This window comes from Leiobunum rupestre, chromosome 9 (assembly GCF_980474605.1).
Source record: "Leiobunum rupestre chromosome 9, qqLeiRupe1.1.hap1, whole genome shotgun sequence".
NCBI classification, from domain to species: domain Eukaryota; kingdom Metazoa; phylum Arthropoda; class Arachnida; order Opiliones; family Sclerosomatidae; genus Leiobunum; species Leiobunum rupestre.
In genome coordinates, this window is record NC_143392.1 from 15,892,836 (window position 1) to 15,918,188 (window position 25,353).

The window sequence follows — 25,353 nt, forward strand, 5'->3', positions numbered from 1 at the left end:
AATTCTGGCAAACTGCTGCGATTTATAGCGAATGGGGAAAAAGCCAATTTCTAGCGATTGGGATCGATAGTATGAGAGATAACAATTATGGTTGTTTTTATTGCCTAGAGATGGGGGAAAGCAACTGGTGATTAGAAGGGGTGAAAGCAATGGGGGAAAGGAGCTGGTGAACGAGAGATAAAGTATCCAGTGAATGGGGGTTGGGGGAAAGCAACCCGAGAACGGGAGAATCTGGTGATTGGAAATTCTGGTGATTGGAAATTCTGGTGATTGGAAATTCTGGTGATTGGAAATTCTGGTGATTGGAAATTCTGGTGATTGGAAATTCTGGTGATTGGAAATTCTGGTGATTGGAAATTCTGGTGATTGGAAATTCTGGTGATTGAGAGAGAGGCGCGGGTGGGGGAGGAACGGGATAGGCGCGGGTGAACGGCGGGAGCCAAGCTCTTTGTGTCTATCCGGTGATTGAGAATGAAATTCTCAATCACCGGATAGACACCCTTCTCTCTAAGTAATTTACGTTTCAATTTTAATTTTCTGGAAAGTTTTCCGCATTTTATTTTTCCGGAAAATTAACAACGCTATTTGGGTGAATCGGATGCATTTTGGATGGTAAATGGAAAATTAAAATTTTTAAGAAAAATAAATTTATAAAATTTAAATTATTTTTATGCTTTGGCCGCGAAGGGGGCCCTTTGGTTGAACGGGGCCCTGGGCTGCAGCCCATAAAAACCTTGCCTAAATCCTCCCCTATTTTAGAAGCGTCATCTGAAAATAGTATTACAGTATTGTTAATTATAGTAGCTACGTCCTAAGACAATTACGGGGGTCACGTTAAAAAAGAAACCTATAATTTGTAGTCAACTTCGATTGGCAATGGAGTCTGTTTCTAGAGATGGAGAAAGTACATTTTAGCGGGGTATTTGACGCGTTTGTAGGTAACAGCGAATCGTGACGATAACGGTCCCCTAAGAATCAGGGTAAAACAGGGAGCGACTTTATTTTCTCAGGAAGGTTGATCCCGTGCCGAATCCCCGACAACAAGGCGCCGACGCCGTCGTTACTTCCCACCTGTTATACGGAGGAGGCGACATCTAGCTCGAAAAATTACGGCTTATTATTGTTTACCGATGTTTTCGCGTTTTCCATACGTCGCGAATGACTCAACGATATCTCTCTCTCTCTCTCTCTCTCTCTCGTTGACTAGCGGTAATTACCGTATACACGTCATTAAAAATAGTCCCACTTAATAATAATCCAACCTAATAATCACGAGAAAAGGTAGAAGCAGAAATAACGCCGTGTTGAAAAACTGGATTTACGAACGTCTATTTTGTGGGCAAAACTAAATAACAATAAAATTTGGGATCTTTGAACTTTGTAATTATAGACGATTTTCGCGTTGCTTCAATTTTTACTAAAGCGGACATTTTGTTTTAACTTAAAATGTATACGCCCTAATATTAAAAGGCAAATACTTTTCGCTTGTTCTGGAATTAAAAGTGTACACTTTTTAGCTTACTATTCGTCTGTTTAAGTGCTGATAATTATTCTACGACGTACGTTATTAGACAAGGGCAGCAGGGATTTAGGCTACACTTCCTACTCCTATTAATAGGATTTGATCATCGTCTGCTTAAAGATACAGTTTTTAGCTCCACTATTAGAGTGGCATACGAATTGTTTAAAATATAAAGGGTACTGTTACTCCCAGAACAGGCGAATAGTTTAATATAGAGTAGAAAGTGTACACTTTTAGTGGCCGAAGAACTGAATAGTTTAAAGTAAAGTGTACACTATTACTCCTAGAGCAGGCGAATAGTTAAATATAGAGTAAAAAGTGTACACTATTACTCCTAGAACTGGCGAATACTTTAATTTACAATAAAAATTGTAAGCTTTTAGCCCAAGAACGGGTAAATACTTTAATTTACAGTAAAAAGTGTACACTTACAGCCTAAGAACGGGTGACTACTTTAATTTAGAGTAGACAGTGTGCACCTTAAGTCCTAGAACACATTAATATTTTCATTTAGGGTAGAAAGTGTACACATTTAGTCCTAGAACCGGAGAATAGTTTAATTTACAGTAATAAGTGTACACATTTAGTCCTAGAACCGCAGAATGGTTTAATTTCGGTAATAAATGTACACATTTAGTCCTAGAACCGGAGAATAGTTTAATTTGCAGTAATAAGTGTACACTTTCAGCCCCAGAAAAGAGGAATAGTTTAATTAAGAGTAGAAAGTGTACACTTTTAATCCTAGAACAGTAACCTAAGTTTTTATGGAAGGGGAAATCGAAGAGTTCGGTTAAACTCAACACTTGTTCCAAGTTTTCATCCAATGCCACAAGCTGGGATTGAACCCGGTTCCTCTCGCTGCGAGGCGAAAGTGCTAACCACTCCGCCACCACACTCGAGAGAACTCAGGGAACACCATCTAATAAGTTAAAATAAATTAATAAAAAATACACATACTGTTGCGAAAATCCATCGAATTCTTCGGCCTGTTCGTCAATGGTCGATTCGAGGTCCAAATAATTTCCATAATCCCCCTCCGAATCGTGATATTTGTAAATTTGCAGAGCACTGTCATCCAACTGTAATGATCAAATGTTCAATTTTATAATGGTTAAAATAATAAATGAAAAATTCCGGTTTCATAAGGAAACGTAATCATTCAAATTGCACCTCGGAAGAGTTTTTTTGGTTTCTAAACAATTGAGAATTAGGCCTAGTTTTGGGAGGGGGGCATTTCGAAGGGTGCCAGGGTCGGCGACAGCGTCGGTAACCGGAGTAAATGAATGGCTAGCACGCGCCGTAATAATGCCAGTAATGAACATTTAATTAGATTTGTACCGGGAGGGGGGGATTTTCGACCTTTTCTCAACCTCTTATCAACATGACAATGAGAAAGAAATATTTACAACGAGGTTTGACCGTTTGATTGTTCGCAGTTTTAATCTGGTTTTTGACCTATCATTTCATTTAGTCCATTTATTCGTGATGGATGACCGGTTCAATGTGATTCATTAATTATTATTTATACGTAATAAAATTATTATTACAATTAGTGTTTTCTTAAAAACATAATTAACCGGGTATTAATTATTACTTATAAGTCAGTTTTAGAAGTTAGTGGGTGAAAGTTACCTTCCCCCTCAGTGGCGGCTAAAACGGGTCCCCAAGTCACCACTGGGCAAAAAAGATTTAGATTAAACGAAATGGTTTGGAGGTTAACTTTTAAATTCCTTGAAATTCTGTAGAAAGTTATGACAAGGAGCATAGAAATTGGCATTTTAGTACGGATCCCCATATTTTCTAGCTTTGGGAAGTGAAAGGGGTCCTAGGAAATAAAAGGGTCCTATGAAATAAAAAGGAACCTAGGAAAAAACGGGTCCTAGTAAATAAAAGGGTCCTATGAAATAAAAGGGGTCCTATGAAATAAAAAGGGCCCTGGAAAATAAAAGAGGCCCTAGGAAATTAAAAGGGGCCCCCAAATTCCTTTTAAGGGTCCAAAAAGTAAAAAAAATGGGGCCTCCTCTTTCTAACCCCAAAATCCTGGTGTCACCAGTTTCCCCTGTCTTATGAAGACTCACTTCCCCTACGTCACAACGTGCTCTTTTCCCACTATCCCCAGTTAAAGGAAAGACGACGGAGCGTTGTGACCTAGGACGGTAGGGGAAGTAAGTCTTCACTTTATCGAGCAGTGGTTCCCAAACCTTTTGAATGGCGGAACCCTTTTGATTTTGAAAAAAATCCGCCTAATTCCTAATGGCGGGGGGGGGGGGGCACAAATCTGTGTTTTTTTTGGGGGGGGGGGGGTTAGCGAAAAACCCCCAGGTTTAATTTCTAAAATAAAATTGTGCAGCAGGACTCACGAAAAATGGAATAAAGTTTGAGACTTAACTAAAAATACATAATCTCAAATGAAAACGGAATATAATTTATAATCAAAATAGTATGTGCTCGCCGTCTACCCACAACAAATAAATAGCATTAAAATAAAGCCTAAATAAACAGTATATGGTTTACGTGCTAGACATTTTAGCCCTACGGGATATTAGCACTTTATATTTCATTCCCAAATAGTGCCGCGGTACACAGTTTGCGAAACATTGATATACAGGGTGTTTCAAAAGGCTATGCAAAAATGTGAAGGAGTTGTAGGGGGTGAGTTGAGAAGTATGCCTGTTTTTTCCCATTTTCCTACGATGAGTGAAAAGAGCGCCAGAGAGCTTCAAAGTGTGGCCTATACTAGCCCCTGGAAGTAGGCTGCAACACGAGCAAAACCAAGCAGCGGGGAAACGCGAACATTAAGGTTTGGGTTCGTGTGATAGGTAAAAAAAAAAATTGTAAACAAATCGAGGTAACCAGCGTAAAAAAAATAAACTTAAACAGTATTTAAAGTCCCTGCCGCTTGGTTTTGCGCTTGTTGCAGCCTACTTCTAGGGGCTAGTAGGCGCCACTTTCACTTTGAAGCTCTCTGGCGCTCTTTTAACTCATCGTAGGAAACCTTTTGAAACACCCTGTAGAGCATGGGGGGAATGGAAACTCACTTTCTGTATCGATCTATTAGAATAACAATAGTCACTAGATTGAATGAAACTCCATTTCCTTTGACAGACAGGACAAGGTCTATAACGAATCCGAATTTCACTATGAATAGCGCATTATTCACAAATAACCCTCTATCCAATGGAATACAAATGAAGATAAGCTAGGAACTGCGATACAATGCAAAAATTAAAAATGTCTTAATCGATTGAATAATTGTTTACATACAAAAGAAATTCATAATATCCCAGAAGTCGGACATTTGCGAACTTTGTGGACGGGATTTGAATCTGAAGGCGATTTCAGAAATATGAAACTGATTTTGGGACTTTAATCTCAAATTTTAGCGCAGATTTACGGTTTTGTATCATGATTTTTGAAATTTTAGGACTGATTTACGGTTACTTATCTCGATTTTTGAGATTTTATGACAGCCTTTCACAGAGTTCCGGTTTTTATCTTGATTTTTGAGATTTTACGACTGAGTCTTTCACAGATTTCCGGTTTTTATCTTGACTTTTGAGATTTTAGGAATGATTTTCGCACGGATTTCTGGTTTTTATCTTGATTTTTAGAATTTAGAACTGATTTTAGGATTCTCAAAGTAATTTCAAGATTTTTAAAATCATAGTTCCTAAAAAATATACTGTTTATTAAATACTCAACAATATCAGTCACGCTTTCTGTGAAGGCGAAGATATTACACGTGTATAATTTCGCAGTATTTAAAATAATTCTAAAATTTCGGACTAAAATACACATTTCCAAAAACAATTATCCCTGAAATCATAAGTAATTTTTTTAAAATGACTTGATTTAAATCAGGCAACCCAGAACATAATAACAATAAATATGTCGATTAGGAAAAATTGCCACCGAACTAATTCTTTGAGTTATGGCGCCATCAAGTTTTGGTTCTCAGCACGGATCCCCCTAGTGTCTAAATATGCCCAAGGCGAAATAAACTACTGCCAAGGACGATAACACGCTACTCAGTTCGAGTGCCAGTCCAAGTCGGTGCTTGCCGAGAATGTCAGAGTCGAAACAAAGTTTCGGTCAAGAAATTAGAAGAGATTTTCCCTGACTTATTTTAGGTCAACAGCAGTGGCGGATACATATGGGTGGCACCCCCCCCCCCCCCCCCCCGCTGACGCTTAAGCTTTGCAGTTGACTTGATGAATTGTTATTACACCCATAGCTCAAGATGTCGTTTAGGGCCCCCCCCCCCCTTAGTTTTTTTCTGTATTCGCCACTGGCCAACAGTTGTATTTTTAACCAATATTTTAGTAAATGTTTGCTATTTGCAACCTAAATTAAATTCCCTGACGTTTCACTGATGTTAGAACTCTCTGACTTTTCGACCCTTATTCAAATTTCCAGAGTTTTTCCTGAATTTTATTCCCATATTCAATTTCCCTGAATTTTAGGCCCATATACAATTTCCCTAAATTTTAGGCCCATATTCAAATTCCTTGAGTTTTAAACCCATATTCAAATGCCTTGAGTTTTAAACCCATATTCAAATTTCCCGAGTGTTAGACCCATATTTACACTCACTGAGTTTTAGAACCTTATTCACATTCCCTGAGTATCAGACCCATATTCACATTCCCCGAGTATCAGACCTTTATTCACATTCCCTGAGTATCAGACCCATATTCACATTCCCCGAGTATCAGACCTTTATTCACATTCCCCGAGTATCAGACCTTTATTCACATTCCCTGAGTATCAGACCCATATTCACATTCCCCGAGTATCCGACCCATATTCACATTCCCCGAGTATCCGACCCATATTCACATTCCCCGAGTATCCGACCCTTATTCAAATTCCCCGACTTTTAGAACCTTATTAAAATTCAAGACTTTTCTAGGAATTCCTAATTTCCCAGGTATTGCGACAACCCAGGTCATACTTATCTTTATAACGTTACTTATGCTGAAATGTATTTCTATAATACGTCTATTGGCTACAACATCTGCCAATTTTTGGTGATGGGTTGGTGGGAATAAAAAGAATAGCCGAAATCGAGGCTAGTGTCATTCACTCGATCCGCCGTAGTCTGCGAGTCTTCCTTAATATCAGGTTTTAATGAAGTAAAAGCGAAAGCGAGGAAGATGAAACACACGGGGGGGTTCGTCCAAAGAGTCGCCCGGGGAAGGAAGCCAGGGAGGGGGTGGCGGCGCCCGATCCCAAACTGCGGGGATAGACATATTCCCGAATGTTGGCAAAGGTCGCCCGAGGCTGTGCAACTTTCGAGTCCGCCGCGAGAAGAGGGCTAAAAAATATCGTCTTCTCACCGACTGAGACTGGCTAATATCAAGGTCAGCGGGTAGATAGGCGATGCCGTTCAATTTACAATGCCAGCGGACGAGGCTTAAGGATCGCCTCTATCAAAGGCGGTTTCCCGAGTCTACGGTTATAAACCATCACCTTCCGAGGGTCCCGTCCGAAGCTAAACAACCCCGAAATGTATTAAGAAATTTAGCAGGGGGTGTATAGGGGTAAAAATCTAATTTATAGACCTTATTTTTTGCTTTGCTTCTCTGGAAAATGTTTTGGGGATTTAGCAGTGTAATAAAGTCGGGTTATACACTTTAATTATTTGAACATTGGGTGGCAATGGGTTACGTTCCGCTGAGGAATGTGTCACTTTTGGGACCACACTGGTTGCGAACGTTTACTAAATTTCGGTGATAAATTTGGGTTTTCTATCTCGTGGGAACGCTGATACCCTTTTTAGACAGGGGGTAAGCCAGGTTTGCCTTTCCCTAACTTAAAAATTTTAAAGAGGACCCCCAAATTCAGCCAAAGGGGGACCAAAAAATTCTAAATTAGAGAAATATTTTGGAAGTTCACTGTTAAATTTTTGATATTCTAATGAAGTTAATTACAGGTAGAAAATAAATTGTTAGGATAAAATTCACATATTTTGCTAGCATTATAGCATTGTTAAATAAAATTAAGGGGCCCCCAAAATACTTCTAAGGGCGTCCAGCAAATAAAATTAAGGGACCCCCAAAATACTTCTAAGGGGGTCCAACAAATAAAATTAAGGGACCCCCAAAATACTTCTAAGGGGTTAAAAATATATAAAAATAGTAGGCCCCTAAAATACTTCTAAGGGGTCAAAAATTTATAAAAATAGTAGGCCCCAAAATACTTCAAAAGGGGTCCAACAAATAAAATTAAGGGGCCCCCAAAATACTTCTAAGGGGTTAAAAATATATAAAAATAGTAGGCCCCAAAATACTTCTAAGGGGGTCCAACAAATAAAATTAAGTGGCCCCCAAAATACTTCTAAGGGGTCAAAAATATAGAAAAATAGTAGGCCCCAAAATACTTCTAAGGGGGTCCAAAAAATAAAATTAAGAGGCCTCTAAATACTTCTAAGGGGGTCCATAAAGTAAAAAAAAAGTTCCCAAATAATTCTAAGGGGTCATAAAAATAAACCTAGAGGGCTAGTTTAACAATTCCTAGCTACGCCACTGTTTTCTAGAGGGCTATTTTAACAATTCCTAGCTACGCCACTGTTTTCTAGAGGGCTAGTTTAACAATTCCTAGCTACGCCACTGTTTTCTAGAGGGCTAGTTTAACAATTCCTAGCTACGCCACTGTTTTCAGACGATTATTGTAAAACTGGGTGAGGGTAAAAGCAATATAAACAGTTTTTATTATTTCTTTTTCGCGTAGTCATTCTACGATGAACTAGTTTTTCAGATAGGGTTAAAATGTTTCTGTATTAATTGTAAATTACCTTTACTTCCACTTTCCATAAGTGACAATTCAAAAAATAGGCCATAATTAACATTTATATTTCTTTCCACTAACGTCGTAAGTATCAAATGACGCTATATATAATAGAAAGCTTTTGATTATGACTCAATGCGCGGTAGCCGCTGACAGAAACCTCTCAACGATCAGTTTTAAGTTACATAATCTAAATATTTCTGATCTTATCAAATTTCTTAGTTGATTTAAGGCCACGTGAGTTTTAAAAGTCAGTACGTCACCGTTAAGATTAATTTAATTTAAATTAAAGATAATAGAATCATGACGAGAATAATTAAAATGTCACGCATTTCGTAAAAAATATTTTCAGAAAATAATACGCGATATAAAAATGACGGATAAGAGGAAGCAAAATGAAAACTCTCCCTAACATCCGTAACGAATTTTTATAAACGGTTTATTCCCTATTAGGTATTTCCTGTTCATATTATATTATTAAAAAGATAAATTCATTTCATTGTTAAATACGTAACATTCCCGCAATCAATAACACCATAACATCGTACGATTTGTTACGTCGAAATAAATTAAGGAAAAGACCTCAAGACCTACATAAACGCTAAAGGTTAAACGTCAAATAAAATAGGCCTCGAAAGTGTGGCAGAAGAAGATAAGATTTAAATGGGGTAGGATCAGATAGGCTTAGCTACTTCGATACGTTAATGTTTGTACAAATTTGTTAATTCTGGCTAACAGAGCCATTTCAAGTTCACTGTCAAAATATCAGATAAGGCCATATACAAAAGAAAGCCGGCTTTGTTATTGTTTGAAGCTACTGGAGCGAATTGAAACGTTTAAGAACAATAAATGAAATAATTACGAGAATTACGAGGGTTCATTCAACCATTTCGCGATGCTAATAACAGCACCCCAGGGACCGGCCCACTCGCGAAACACGTCTTCATAATTCGACAGTGTTATTGTCAACGTAAATTCGGGTCCTCTCCGATGCATTTTAACGTTTTAGACGCAAAAAAATCGTGTACTACTCACTCTATGCGGAGCTTGCAGACACCTATGAACGCCGGCGATTTGATTTATCAAGGGAATGTTCACGTTGAAGACGTACTGGGGCGGCCTAGTGGGTTCGGGAAAGTTGGTGCTGGCCGAAAATGGATCTATATCGTTCAAATATTGCACTCGACACGTTAACGTTGCCATTTCGTTTTAATATTTCATTCGTTTTCGCTGGATTTAATCCTCAGATTGAACGTAGAGACACATTTCGTCGTTGTGCCGCGTAAACTTCGCGAGCCCGCCACGACGCGGCAGAGTCGAACGACTAGAGTTTGTTTCTATCGGGGCACCTTGCGACTAGTTTCGCTCGAACAACCACTAACGCGCGTAGCGCCGACTAGCCACCGGCTTCCTAACTGAAAACGCGTCCTTTTTTTCCGCGCTAGAGTTTCCAATAGTAGGGATTCCTTTCCAGACCCCCCCGCTGGCTGCCGCCTCCGCCTCTCTTTCGCCACACACAACCACCGTCGCGCTTCCCAGCTGCTGCCGCCTTAGAAACGGCGCATGCGCTGACGATAGAAGGTGCTCTATCATGAAGTCGAGAGAAATAGGAATGATGGAAAACTGAAAGTACGTCTAAGCATCGCTCCCAACTTCGAAGAAAAGAATTTAAATAAAAACTTCAATAGAATTTCCAACTTCTGAAAAGACTCGAAAGAGAAAGGGGATGATACCGCGACCTTGGCAATTAAAATAATAATGTCGTTTATGCGGTTGTACGAAGATGATAATTTTCGACTTTACGAGGGAAAAAAAACGGTTTCTTTCGAAGCGACCTTGGAATTTTTTTGAATAATATCAAAAGCGTCGCAATTAGCTTTCCAAATTACACATTTTTTAACTACTATTTTAATTGGTTGGAGTTTCTTATAATGGGTAAAACACCTGTTATTAAAAGCGAACATCAATTCATTACAAAAGAAGCCCCCAACAAGTGCTTAATTAAATTGTTTTTCAAACGACGCGTTTTTCAAAACGAAGCGGTAATAATCTCGTAAAAACGAAGAATTTTAAGCCTTGGCCCGAACCCCCCCAACAAGTTCAACAACGAACGTTTTTTGAAATATTGCGTAAGGAGGGCGGCGGTTTCAGCTTCCACTAGATGGCGCTGTAAACGGCATCATAGGGGTACAGTCGACTCGCGCTAAGACTTATCCCTCGGTTTCCAACATCCTTAAGTTAACAAAACATGGAAGGATAAGTTCTATCTCCTATCATAAATCATACCAAAAAGTCAAACGCTATAACGTTCTTTTTTTTCATCTTCGCCAACATCCCTCCTCCACCCAAACGTTTTCGTATATGATTTGGTTTCTGTTTCACTTAAGCCTTGGCGCTTCGCCTCGCGTTCACTCCGATTTTAAATTGCATTCTAGTTTTTCCCCCGCGTTCTCGTAAGTTCCGTAACAGGGGTGTACTTTGGGGGTGACGACGAAAGATATTTTCAGAGTTCGAGAGAGAAACAATATATAGTATTTGAGCCCGTGGAAAAAAAGTTAAAAATGAAGCGGAAAGAACGGTAGACTTTTTGTAAAATCTAGGATATGCAGTGGCACGTTTCTCTAAGCCCTCCGTGGCGCGAGTTTTGGCAAGTGTCCTGGTAGGCTATTTCCAAATGGGGGATTGCTTCCTGGATAATATAATCCTCTTGGACTAATCTCACTCGATTCTCACGCTACTCAAAACGCTAAATTCCAGGAATTAAATCTATCAGGGTTTGATAAATTATATTTCGATTGCAATTTAGGGGAAATTTAAAGTAGAACGGTCGATGACGAATAAATGAATTTCACGTTTTTGCCGCTAGTCTCTAGATGCGCTGTTGACTGACTGCAATATTTAAAGTACAGATTTGGCTAGTGTGAAGACAGTGAAGTGCGGATTTGAAATTACAGTTTCCATCATTGCTCACTCGTGGCGCGACAATCTAGAACGTAGAGGAAAATCCTGCTGCGAGTATTTATCTCCCGATGATATTTCTATAGTCCTTGCAGTAGTAATTTAAATTTTCTACTACGTGCTAGCATAAGTAACATAATAAAAATTAGTATGACACTTCATATTGCTTTAATGCTAATTTTCTAACCGAACCTTTTTTCGGCACTGATACTCTCTTCAAGCTGTGACTTGGACTCCCGACTTACCATTTTGAAAGACTACTTTTTAATAAAAATGTAAGCCTAATATCGGAGAGCACGTTCTGGAGTCGCGAGGGGCCTTGGCTTTGTTTCGAAGACCGTGTGCGAATCACGCGTGATAAAAAAACATGAGCTCGTGGCGCCGAGAAAAACCATTTTTTAATTTTTATCATTTTAGCCTAATATTCCGCCTATCTATCGGAAACCAGATATTTCGGCTTAGCGGAAATCTCGCGTATTTTAGACACTAGAGGGCTCTGTGCTGAGAAAACATCTTGATTACGCAATAACTATGAAAATCAGTTTGGTTGTAAATCTCGTTCATTGTCATACTTATTGTTAGTATGTTACATATGGTGCTAGCTATATTATTAATTCAAGGTGCTAGATTGAGCTATGACGGAAGCTTGAAGTTACTAGCAGGGGTCATAAGCCACTACCTCCCCCTACAATTTCAACCCCTAATTTCCATAACACTTTCTACTCCTTTTAAATTTCAATAAAATTCACATTGTACTCAATTCTTTATTAAAAAAAACTGATTAATTCTTTAAAATGTGAAAGTAGAACGAAGGGGTCTATTTTATCCGCATAATCCATTGATTTATTGTTGCGAAAACGGTGCCAAAGTTTTGGTTAAACTCTAAAACTTACACGCTATTATAAACCGTTATTTTATTGATTTCTAATTTCTAATTCAACCGTATCGAAATAAGGGGAAAAACTACCGCGTAATTTACGATTCCATTAAACCCAAGATTAAACTTCAAAATAACTAAAAATCCTTGGAATTTGTTCTTCGTGTCATTGCCTTCTTGGACATCGCGATAAATAAAAACTTTATTATGGGTGTTGACGGATTCTTTGAAAGGATTAAACGCTTCGCGAATCTGAACGGGAAAATGCGCCTCACTTTGTAAGTCGCCATTACCTAAACAACGCCCTCTGTGAAACGTCTTCGAAAAACGTATATCCGTAAGAATACAATGAATAAAAAATATTATTCCGCGGGGATAAGGACGGTGGTTAAAAAATCATCATTCTATGGCAAATTATGACCGCATTTATACGTTAGGCTTCTAAAAAACCCGATAAGAAATATCGTGAAACGAACAGACTTCGGATGCAGTGTCTCAAATCTAGAAGCAACAAACACGCCAGCAGGCTGCGTTGCTAGATGTCAAAAAAAAGAACTTATGGTATACGAACTCCCAAATTATTGAATTCTTCACAAAATTATTTCACTCGCATTATGAGAGTTTGGTGAGCTTTTAAAAATTTTCAAGATCAAACTACGAAAAATTGCTGTTGAGAACGTCAAGATTTCATTGAAAATAATCTTTTTCACGATAGTAAAATGTTAGTGGGTTCGAAAATTATTGAAAATATGGTAAACCCTTTCAGAATTATGGAAAATATGCTAAACCCGATCAGAATTATTGAAAATATGGTAAATCCTATCAGAATTATTGAAAATATGGTAAATCCTATCAGAATTATTGAAAATATGGTAAACCCGATCAGAATTATTGACAATATGGTAAATCCTATCAGAATTATTGGAAATATGGTAAACCCGATCAGAATTATTGAAAATATGGTAAATCCTATCAGAATTATTGAAAATATGGTAAACCCTATCAGAATTATTGACAATATGATAAACTCTATCAGAATTATTGAAAATATGGTAAACCCTATTAGAATTATTGACAATATGATAAACTCTATCAGAATTATTGAAAATATGGTAAACCCTATCAGAATTATTGAAAATATGGTAAGCCCTATTAGAATTATTGACAATATGGTAAACCCTATCCGAATTATTGGAAATATAGTAAACCCGATCAGAATTATTGGAAATATGGTAAACCCGATCAGAATTATTGAAAATATGGTAAATCCTATCAGAATTATTGAAAATATGGTAAACCCTATTAGAATTATTGACAATATGGTAAACCCTATATATGGTAAACCCGATCAGAATTATTGAAAATATGGTAAACCCGATCAGAATTATTGAAAATATGGTAAATCCTATCAGAATTATTGAAAATATGGTAAATCCTATCAGAATTATTGAAAATATGGTAAACCCGATCAGAATTATTGACAATATGGTAAATCCTATCAGAATTATTGGAAATATGGTAAACCCGATCAGAATTATTGAAAATATGGTAAATCCTATCAGAATTATTGAAAATATGGTAAACCCTATCAGAATTATTGACAATATGATAAACTCTATCAGAATTATTGAAAATATGGTAAACCCTATTAGAATTATTGACAATATGATAAACTCTATCAGAATTATTGAAAATATGGTAAACCCTATCAGAATTATTGAAAATATGGTAAGCCCTATTAGAATTATTGACAATATGGTAAACCCTATCCGAATTATTGGAAATATAGTAAACCCGATCAGAATTATTGGAAATATGGTAAACCCGATCAGAATTATTGAAAATATGGTAAATCCTATCAGAATTATTGAAAATATGGTAAACCCTATTAGAATTATTGACAATATGGTAAACCCTATATATGGTAAACCCGATCAGAATTATTGAAAATATGGTAAACCCGATCAGAATTATTGGAAATATGGTAAACATTATCAGAATTATTGGAAATATGGTAAACCCTATCAGAATTATTGAAAATATGGTAAACCCTATCAGAATTATTGAAAATATGGTACACCCTAATAACATTATTACAAAAAGATGTACCATATAGCACACTATTAAAATTCTGGTGCGACCCAAATTCCAAGCTAGAATTATTGAATTGTACCATAATTATGGGCTGCGTTCATCTGAAAAATGATTTTCGTTGAGACCGTTGCTAACGTGACGTAGGATCTTGTTGAACACTTTTTACGCTTGTTGTAAATTTTGTAAAATATCGTATGTTGCAGCGTCTGCAGCTAGCCTTACTGCGTGCTGCGACGTCACGTGACCGCTGAGCAACGGAAAAACCGATGACTTCGTTGCTCAACGGACGGGCAAAGTGACGTCAAAACCGGAAGCCAAAAAAGCCGTTCAGTAAATAACCCCTGAGCGTTGAGCTTTTTTTGAGTTACTGAACGCAGCCATGGTACGTCTGGCAACGCTGAACGCAGCTATCCTTAACACGCTTTAGCCCTTTCTTGCGTACAATTTTCATTGGGCGCGCCTTTTAGCAAAGCATTTTACGGGCGGGGGGGGGGGGGACGACATATTCCGAATTTTCCCCTTCTGACGGCAGCAGAGGCTAAATCGTCTAGCCAATGAGAAATGTACACACGAAATCTTTTGTCTAAAAACGCGTTGCGTTATACTTGTGTGGGATGTGTTTGTTGCTCCTAGCTCAAATGGAGTTTATAAAGAATTTCTTATTTTTGCCACTAGGCACGTTTTAGGGTAAAAAGTATTTTGTATTACACCACGTGTGTTTATCTTGTAACCGGTGCCAGTTACCCTAAGCTCCCCTTAAACCTAGTGGCAGATATGTGAAATTCGGTAATCAACTATAAATATGGAACTTTCTACTCCCTTTAAAATTCTTAATAAAAAATCGTCTGCTAACACTATTTCCAATTGGTTTGTTGTTACCCTTAGCTCCCGTAAACCTAGAGGCAGATATGGGAAATTAGGTAATCATCTATAAATATGGAACTTTCTACTCCCTTTAAAATTCTTAATAAAAATCGTCTTCTAACACTATTTCCAATTGGTTTGTTGTTACCCTTAGCTCCCGTAAACCTAGTGGTAGATATGTGAAATTAAGTAATCCACTATAAATATGGAACTTTCTACTCCCTTTAAAAATTTTAATAAAAATTCGTCTGCTAACACTATTTCCAATTGGTTTGTTGTTTCCCTTAGCTCCCGTAAACCTAGTGGTAGATATGTGAAATAAGGTAATAATCCACTATAAATATGGAACTTTCTACTCCCTTTAAAGTTGCAAATTAAAAAACCGTCTGCTAAGTTGCTAACACTATTTCTAATTGGTTTTTAGTTACCCTTAGCTCCCGTTAAAACTAGTAGATATGTGAATCTATAAAAATGGAACTCTCTACTCCCTTTAAAACAAACTCGTAAAAAGTGTACCGTAACATAACGTTACAACGTTGAAAGTTTTCCCCAACTGGAGTAATTAATTACCAAGCTTCATAAAGCGTACGAAGATAATAAATGATTCCGATTGAAATAAAAATGACAAGCCGCTTTTACGAAACCAATTGATAACAACCCGCTCAACGCTTCTCATTGTAAAGTAACGATGGAAATTTAGTAGCGAGTTAACCAAGTTCCTGTTAAGTTACCGCTAAAAAAGGTCTTTAAACTTTCCGCGCAACATCACCCTAAAAATGCGTGTTCTAAACTTTCTATTGATTCCCAACTGGCATGTTATTTTTCTCAAAACACACTTTGGTTCAACGCACCCAAAGCCATCACTCTACGAAACGAAGAAGGAAATTTCATCTTCTTAAGCCTAGGTCCAAAAATCTCCCCAAAAAAAGAAAGAGTTAACGAAAAATTGACCCTAACCTCTCGATTTAACTCTTCAACGAAAAACAAGTTTCATTTGGATAACGATTTTGAGGATTTCAAATTTAGAAAAGAAAAACGAACCAAAGGTTAACTTTCATTAAATTCGAGATAAACCACTTTCTAAGGCTGGAAACTAAACAGTAAGAAAATGTTGAAATAGACCAGAAGTAGCTTAGAGATATGATCTCCTACACTGATAATGTTATTCGCTTGAAATATGTACCTTCAGGGCCGCCGAGAACGGGCGCGGACCCGGTAATATATAAGTTCCGGGCCCCGAGATAGTTATGGATATACTTTTAAGTAAATCTCATTTGTTCAAACTAGGGTTGTTAATTTTCCGGAAAAATAAAATTTTCCGCAAATCGGAAAAATAAAAAATTTAAACATAAATTACTTTTTAAGGGTTTTTAATGTTTTAAACTTTTTATCGATTTAAAATGACTAATATCAGTAAACATCCTACAAAACATTAATAGTGTTACATTTCAACCAGTTTAAACTAGTCTATAGGTTTAGTTTTACTTTTAGATTAGAAAAAATGAGGTGAAAATTCCGCTTTATTTAAATTTGCAAACAATATATTAGAAAAATCATGGAATGAAAACGTTTTTAATATTTTTCGGAAAAATACGGAAAATTTTCCGGAAAAAAGGCCTCGGTAATTTTCCGGAAAATTTTCCGACTTACAACACTAGTTCAAACAAAGGCCCCCCGTAGGCTTCACGGGCGCGCTAATTTATCTTCCCCCCTCTCTGGTCGGGCTTGTGTACCTTACAGGGTCGGATTTAGGCAAGGTCTGTGCCCTGTTCAATCAATAAATAAATAAAAACCATTTAAAATTTAAAAATAGATTTTTTAACAACATGGTGAAAGATCCCAAACGGTGTTAGTTCACCTCTGGTACCTTAGCAGGTTCCCGTTGATTTTTTGAAATACATTTCAGAAAACAAAATACGTCTTATAGTTACTTTAAGTTCATAATAAATTCGGATATGTTTATTATGAACTTCTACTATTACAAAAATATAATATGGTTTACAAATACGCAACTATCCCTACCTACACGGTGTAATTTTAACTATTTACGTCATCAGGCGGAGTAATACATTCGGTAATGTTTAGCCGCGGTTTGGTCTGAATTTAGCTCCCATTGTAACCACTTTTATATAGGGGTAATCCCACTGATTTAAGGGGTTTTCCCCCGGGCTCTCCGGTTTCCCCTTCCATAAAAACTTGTTGAGTAATATATAGTGTAGGGAGCTGTTGCCTCGCGTGGCATGAAGGGTTTGCTACCACCCTCCTACGCATCGTAACCCGGCCACCTGACTCGATGGCTTTAAACGTCGCTTGATGACTTAGGCCTAAGGGGGTGCCTTGGATATTAGCCTAGCTGATTGTTATTATTGTAGAAATGTAGACGTAGCTTTTTTGGCACCTTCCACATTCCCCTACGAGTTATTTAGCCCGGACTGAATCTGTCTTATATCTAGTATCACAAGTTCATAATAAATCTCTTACGAGTGAAGAACCCATCTGATGACTAGAAACTAAATTGAAAAATCGTCTGCTTTCACAATATACTGTTATATGAAGTGGGGTGGCGGAGTGGCTAGCATTTTCGCCCCGAATCAAGAGTAGCCACGTTCGATCCCAGCTTATGGCACTGGGTGAAAACTCGGAACAACTCCTTCCGCGTTGAGTTTGCAAGTTCTCTTCCTACAGGTTAAAGTGGTTTTCCCCCGAGATCTTCGATTTCCCCTTCCATTAAAACTTGTAGAGGTTAACGGTAATAGTGAGTGTAGGGAGCTGTTGGCTCGCGTTGCATGAAGGGCTTGCCACCATCCTCCTCCGCATTGTAACCCAGCCACCTGGGATAAGTCATTAAACGTCCTTAGATAACTTAGGCCTAGGGGGGTGCATTCGGTAATAGTTAATCAAATCCATTTATGGACTATAATAAAGTTAAATAACGTGAAAAGTTAGAAAAGTTCATAATAAAACGGGTTCAAAAAGCTAAACCCTAACAAATTTAAAGTAATGATAAAGCTTACGAAATCCTCGGACCATAGGTAAGTTTTGTCGTAACTTTAAATTTTTTATGGTTTAGCTTTTTTTACCCCTTTTTATTGTGGACTTTTCTTTCGCTTTGAGTAATAGCCTAGCTGATTTTTATTAATTAATTAAATTTGAAATTCTTTGATACCCCATAAATTAAATTAAATTAAAGGACCGCCGAATCGCTTGCAAATTTCGGGGGGAATTTCATTTAGCTCCTTCCCTTCCATCCCAAAACACGTGATTCGAACGGTTCTATGTCCCGTTACTAAACCCTTTTAAAATTATTTAACCTCTAAATCCCACAGAGACAATATTTTCCAAGGACCTCTGGAGTCTGGATAAATCTACTTATAGGATTCTAAGAATACATCTCAGACGATTATAGGAAACTAAGAAACATCCATTAAGTGAACAAAATCACAATACAAGAGTGTCGAAAACACGCGATAGCCATGTCCATCTATGCGGAAATCGCTAGTACGAGAGCCAACCCAAAGTAAAAACATTAGTTGTCGTACGTGGGAATGCATTTCTGAAGTATTTTCCAGTGATACTAAGTTAGCAATTAAGGCAGCCATTTAATTGATTGGAGGTGTACGAAAGAGATAATTTAGCCCACTAATTCGGCCTTGTCGGTACAATCAAAAAGTATTTAGAAAGCTCCCTTTTTTAACATTACGCTAAATGACTTCGAAGCGTAGGTTCAGATTTTGTCCATAACTAATTTTCGCCTTCGTTCCAAAGAAAAAAGAATGCTCGCGGGGGGGAGTGAAGACTACGAATAGAACGACACTCAAATATTTTTGGAAATACACCAAAAACTAAGGAAATAGAGCTAGTCAAACGTTGAAATGGCGGGAAAAAAATCCTTGTATATTCGCCCACCCTTCAGCTATAAATTGAATTTTCCCGGTTTTTAGGGCCCAGCGCGAGCTAATCAAAGTGGATTTTTTTAAAAGGACTCGTTTGATATAAAGATAGAACTTGGCACAAGCCAGCAAGTTACCGACGCATTTCGACAAATATTTAGTTTTATAATTTATTATGAAATTTAGAATTTTTTATTAATATATTACCCTTATTATATGATCTAAGAGACCGATTCCAAAATTACTTAAAGGAAAATGCTTAGAGCGAAGCCATTAGAGGTTAGATTTTAATGTTTATCTGTATACTAGATGGCGCAAATTTAAACTTTTGGATGATTAATTAAAAAAAACTATTTCTAATACTATTATAAGCGAAGCTATTAAAGGTTAGATTTTAATGTTTATTTGTATACTGGATGGAGCAAAATTAAACGTTTTGATGATTTATTACAAAAAAAAACTATTTCTATTACTATTATAAGTGATGTTATAATAAAAAATAACTCTTAAATTCAGGAAAATTTGCATAAAATAGAAACCAAAAAAATTTTATATCGAATTTTTTTTTGGTATTGAGACGTGTGGCGCCATCTGCTAAGACGTCGGGTATTTAAACTTCGACCTCTAATGACGTAACCCCGGTGAAATGATCTTCTCCCTAGTCGAATGTTATTGCTATATAGAGGACTTTAAAAGGATTATTAAGTTTAGTATTTATATAGAATGCACTCGCTTGAAATAGCTCTGTATGAGAACTAGGTCTGAAGGTTTTTAGCCGCCTTTGTGTCTATAATAGAGCTGCAAATCGGGTGTAACTTTACATTGAAGCAGATCACTTATACCCCCCTACACCGCTGAGTCTGAAAACTTCGCTTGTTAAATCGGAAACACAATGGGGACAGAAACATTAAGATAAATAGAACGAAAATCGGTGTTTCTTTTCAACTAGAATTTTTGGCATCTAACTTAAGACTGAATCAACCGACAACTCTTTATACCAGAAGTTTATAAAACCTCTCATACGAGATAAGTTAGATCTAGGTCATTAAAAAGAAACGTGTACCGTCGAAGGTTCGATGCGGATTCCAATGTTGGTTCAAAATGTATCGCGTAAAATGTCACAAATTACACTGCGTAGGGACAGTGGCGTAGTTAGAGGGGGGGGGGCGCCTTATGTGCCACCCTTTTGGGTGTGACACCCGACCGTGAAAAAAATAAAAACTTACACCAACTAGAGACTAATAAGTAGCACACCATGATATCCGCCCCGGGTGTTACCCACGCTAGCGTAGGGATATTTATATAAAAACCATATTAACCTCAGCTGTAATATCTTTAGAATATTATAGTGTATTTTGCCTTTTTACTATTTTTTCCCCTTGAAACGTATTTTAAAACCGAGTGTTGAGTCTACGAAGATAAATATATCAAGCTAGAGGGATACTTATTTTTAAAGTTATATATTTACTTCTGGTGTATTTAAAAACAAATATTTAGTTTCCAGCCCTTCAAAGTTGTTTATTCCGAAATAGATTTCGAGCGAATAACAATAGCAGTATATAAAGATACTTCCCTCGTGGCAGAGAAATCAAATCCTTCGGTTTATACGTACATTATTCCGAAAAGACCATTTCCCAATTCTTATTTTTGGCAAACTCTCCCATAGGGTGCGCATCCTGATAAATATATAACCCCGTGTATTGTGCCTCTGACCATTGAGAGACGTCCCCCGTCTATAAATTCCATAAAATATAAATATCTGCCCAATAAAAAAGAAAGAAAACAAAATGCGAAATTCCGCCACCATTATTTACGTCTTTTTTATCCGCGTAACGGTAAAATTGGGTCAAATTCGCAGCCTATCTCCCGCTATCTGCCAAGAAAAAACAGCTGACCTGGCATTTAATTCCCCGTAAACTTCGGGGAGGAGACTGTGGCGTGTCAACTTTACTCTGGATAATGGGCTATTGTGAAAGACGTTATTCGGCCCATAAGCTTAGTTAAGCGGAGGACGGTAGGCAATGTCAAGTTATACTGTCAGATACGAACAGGCAAAGGCCTAACTCGGTGGTAGGCGGGTTTCTAGTATTGTGGCGCTGCCAGAGTAACAATTCCTTATTCCGAGAGGTAATAGTATCAGAAGTATATATCTCTTACGCGAGAAGTATTTCGCAGGCTCGATGAGGATTTACCAACGACGCGGGTAACGATGGTAAGGACGCGTCGCTAGGTAATGCGTTTGCTTGAGGCCTAGTTCTATTTAAATCCTAACTTCCACGTTGGCTGCGTTCAGTAAGTCTCAACGAAGTATTTGAAAAATTATTGTCGTTGAACGCTTTTATGCTTGTTGTAAATTTTGTAAAATATCGTCTGTTGCGGCTAAGAGCAACAAACACAGAACCCCCCACAAGGAGGACGCAACGAGTCAAAAGTCGTAAAACGTGCAGCGTAAAGGCTCGTCCAATGAAATTTGTACACAACACTGCCTTAGCGTGTTTAAAGGCTAGCTGCATTCTCCTCGTGTTTGTTGCTCCTAGGTTGCGGCGTCTGCAGCTAGCCTTACTCCGTGCTGCGAGGTCACGTGACCGTTGAGCAACGGAAAACTTGCTCTTACAGCCGATGACTTCGTTGCTCAACGGACGGGCAACGTGACGTCAAACCCGGCAGCCAAAAAACCCGTTCAGTAAAAAACCGCTAACCGTTGAGCGCTGAGCTTTTTTAGAGTTAATGAACGCAGCCATGGTACGTCTGGCAACGCTGAACACAGCTATCCTTAAAACGCTTTAGCCCTTTCTTGCGTACAATTTTCATTGGAAGCGCCTTTTGGCAAAGCATTTTACTTGCGGGAGGGACGACATATTCCGAACTTTCCCCTTCAACGGCCAACTTAGATATACTCGCGTACTCGCACATAGGGTACGCGAGTATATCTAAGTTGGCCGTGCCCCTTCTGACGGGGCTAAAGCGTCTAGAAAATGAGAAATGTAAACACGAAAATGTTCGTCTAAAAACGCGTTACTAAACGCAGCCCAATAACGAAAATTATGAATAGGGATCTAAAATCGTTTCTGGCAGTACTTATTTTTCAATTTAAGACCAAGACGCGTTTTCACTCTTATTTATCGCCATCAACGTAAGTCATTCTGCCAACAAAGATAAATAAATTAGGAGCTTGCCCTGGGTAGCTGAAGTTTCGTTTACAGGACCTTTAAGGCATGTATTAGAAATTAAACTTTGTATGGGGTATTAACTTATTTATAAACAATATTTTCCAGATCAATGTATTCAGGATAACTAAGAATATTTAGCGAAAGTTCGTCTACTTTCGATTATTTAGCAGTGGTGGGCCCCCGATTTTTTTGGGACCCTTGAATTTAGAGGCCTTCTTTAATTTAGTAAAGCTAGCAAAGTATGGTGTTTCATCCTTAAAAATTCAATTTAAATACTGTTGAAGTTTACTTTTTTACGCTGGTTACCTCGATTTGTCCTTTTGTACCTATCACACGAACCCAAACCTTAATGTTCGCATTTCCCTACTGCTTGGTTTTGCGCTTGTTGCAGCCTACTTCCAGGAGCTAGTAGGTCACACTTTGAAGCTCTCTGGCGCTCTTTTAACTCATCTTAGGAAAATGGGGGAAAAAACAGGCATACTTCTCAACTCACCCACCTTCAAATTTTTGCATAACCTTTTGAAGCACCCTGTATAAGTTTAGTAAGTTAATAAGTAAAGTGATCTATGTTAGCTATTATTAGATTAGAGTTAAGTTAAATTTATTGTCTGCCACTAATACGAAGTAAGAACTTGAAAGGGTATTTCGTAAAAATATTTTCCCGGTGCCGCCATTCGTTATAACACCCATTATGGCAACCCTGTTTTAAAAGATTTTACAACTAAGGAATAACTATTGGGCAGAAAACGGCTAATTTTCTACGTAAATTAACACGATGATTTTTTCGCTCGAGCTTGAGTGCAAAGTCTGTAAGTTGCGACATCATATTTTAAATTTTTGAGTGCTCTTATTTGAAAATTGCGCCTTTAAAAACGGAAGAGAACTGAGGCCATCTATTGATCAGATAATGAAGTTACTTGGATGTTTATTAATGTTAAATGTCAACCGCTGTAGTTGTGTCAGGAAACATTGACTTCGAGTATTATGTTATTCGCAGGCTCGGTAAATTTTTAGCCGAATTGACGATAAAAATTAACGTGCAACAGAAACCACGTCGACACTGCGAAGAAACATGTTTAATTTTAAATTCCTTAAGATATATACAGGAATCCATACCTCTACTGGGAATGCTTATCCAACCGTATCGCGTATGGTAAGATCACTCTGACGGCTTTGGCCCCGCCTACGAGAGAAAAAATTCCCTTTGCGCGCGCTCCCCTCTCACGTTGTTGTTTGATAAGTTAACATAGTGACGTCAAAAAAAACCGTCAGCCACATCGAGACGAAAATCGGCCGCGATAAGCATTCCAAGTAGAGGTATGGATTCCTGATATATATTGTAAACTTCTGCAGGTCAGTCTTTACCTAATTGGAGGCCCCTGGACAAAGCTATGGGTGACCCCTGTAACTCCACCCAAGTTTCTAACCTCCAGTGCGAAGTCCATCGTCGCTCTAATCTACAACTATCGGTTCAAATAGTTTCACTCGTCCTACTAAAGGTTACTAAAGAAGAAGCATATTCTGTTTTTAAAAATACCAACAACCAAAAGTCTTTATTCGTTTTAGATTTACCCTGTCTATAGACGCGACTAAATACGAAGTTAAGACTTTAGAGCAATGTTAAAAAAAATTTTTTTGATTAAAATTACTTTTGCGTTTCACAATTTGAAAAATGGGGCCCTCCAGAATCTTGGGGCCCTAGGGCAGTGCCCTTTTTGCCCAATGGGAAAGACGGCACTGAACTTCTGATACAACTTATACTTATCAAAAGAACATGACAGCCATAGAAACCGCTATAATAAGCTACCCATTAGTTTAAAAAATAATTTAAAATAATTCCATTTATTTCACACAGTAACGTGCGCCCCCGAGTTGAAATTTCCTAGTTTTCCACCTCACGTAATTTCGTCTTCACACAAGATCTCATTATTCTGGAAATTTACGGGCCCTGTTATATCACAGCGGTAGCTACCACACGAATATTTTATATAATAAAAAAAATTAAGCCCCCCCCAATATTTAAACTTCCTGAAAGAAAGGGTTCATCTTTCCTCTTTTACGGACTGAAACCAGGTGAGAACAAAAGAAGAGATTGTGCTTCTGCGATTTTAGTTTATAGTTACGTAAAAATACGTGGGGGAGGGAGAGGGGGTGAAATACGTAAAATACCGAATATCAGAAGTAAATAATACAATTATTACAAGATAAGTATTTAAATCTCGGCTATAAAAATGAAATATCCACCTTCTCAGGCTATTTTCTCAGAATAAAAAAGGCGGAAGCATACACCAGTAACATTTTACCGCCTGTATTACTCCGCTTAAAATCGATATATGAGATCAAGATTCAATCAAGCCGAGATACGCGACTATTGAATGAAGTATTATTATATTAGACTAACTCATTACTTAATTTTTAATGCTGCTTTAACCTTCTTAATTAGTATATTTCAATTATTGGATTATTATTATTGTAATAATTAGTATACACATGAAACTAAACACTTGTTTTCACGAAATGGTGTTTTTTAGACTTGCTTGACTTTTTCTCTCAGCTAGGTAGATGTAAAAATAACACTGGCAAGGAGACATCCCTAAGTGTAACCCACCGATTTTGTTCAAACTCGAGGGATTGATAGACCTTCAACGAAAAATGTTTTTGACAACACAAAATATAAAATTTTTCCATTGAAAATAACATGGTATTTTGACCTCAAATTGATCGAAAGTTGGTCAATTTTGATGTTTTTTTGGACAATTTTTATCTATTTTTTCTATTTTTGGCATTTTCGAAATTTTGAAATTTGTTCAAATTTTTCACAGAGGGGTCCTAGGAATCGGTCAGAATCCCATGTTATTTTCAATGGTAAAATTTCAATTTGTTGTTGTCAAAAACATTTTTCGTTGCCATGGCAAAACGGTTGCCCATTGAATAAATTCCCTTTCGGATTTTTTACGATACATGAAGGTCTACAAATCCCTCGAGTTTGAACAAAATCGGTGGGTTACACTTCGGGATGTCTCCTTGTGAGTAGGAATATTTACTTATTTATAAATTATATTTTAGTAATATCATATGTAACATAATCACTCATAAGTATGCCATAAAAGCATTTTAGTTAATGAAACCTTGTTCACGGGATATGACGTAAATTACGTCACTTACAACTCCGTGACGAAATACGCGTCA

General features: G+C 37.5%; 1 protein-coding gene across 5 annotated transcripts in view; it reads right to left on the minus strand.

The window, feature by feature from the left end:
* Window positions 1-25,353, minus strand: part of Fhos (Formin homology 2 domain containing) — a 130,508-nt gene that overhangs the window by 91,288 nt on the left and 13,867 nt on the right. For all 5 annotated transcript variants that reach the window (XM_090159251.1, XM_090159250.1, XM_090159249.1 and 2 more), the window contains exon 5: window positions 2,480-2,601. In XM_090159251.1, the coding sequence (XP_090015377.1) occupies window positions 2,480-2,601 (122 nt within the window). The remainder of the gene's footprint in view (window positions 1-2,479; window positions 2,602-25,353) is intronic.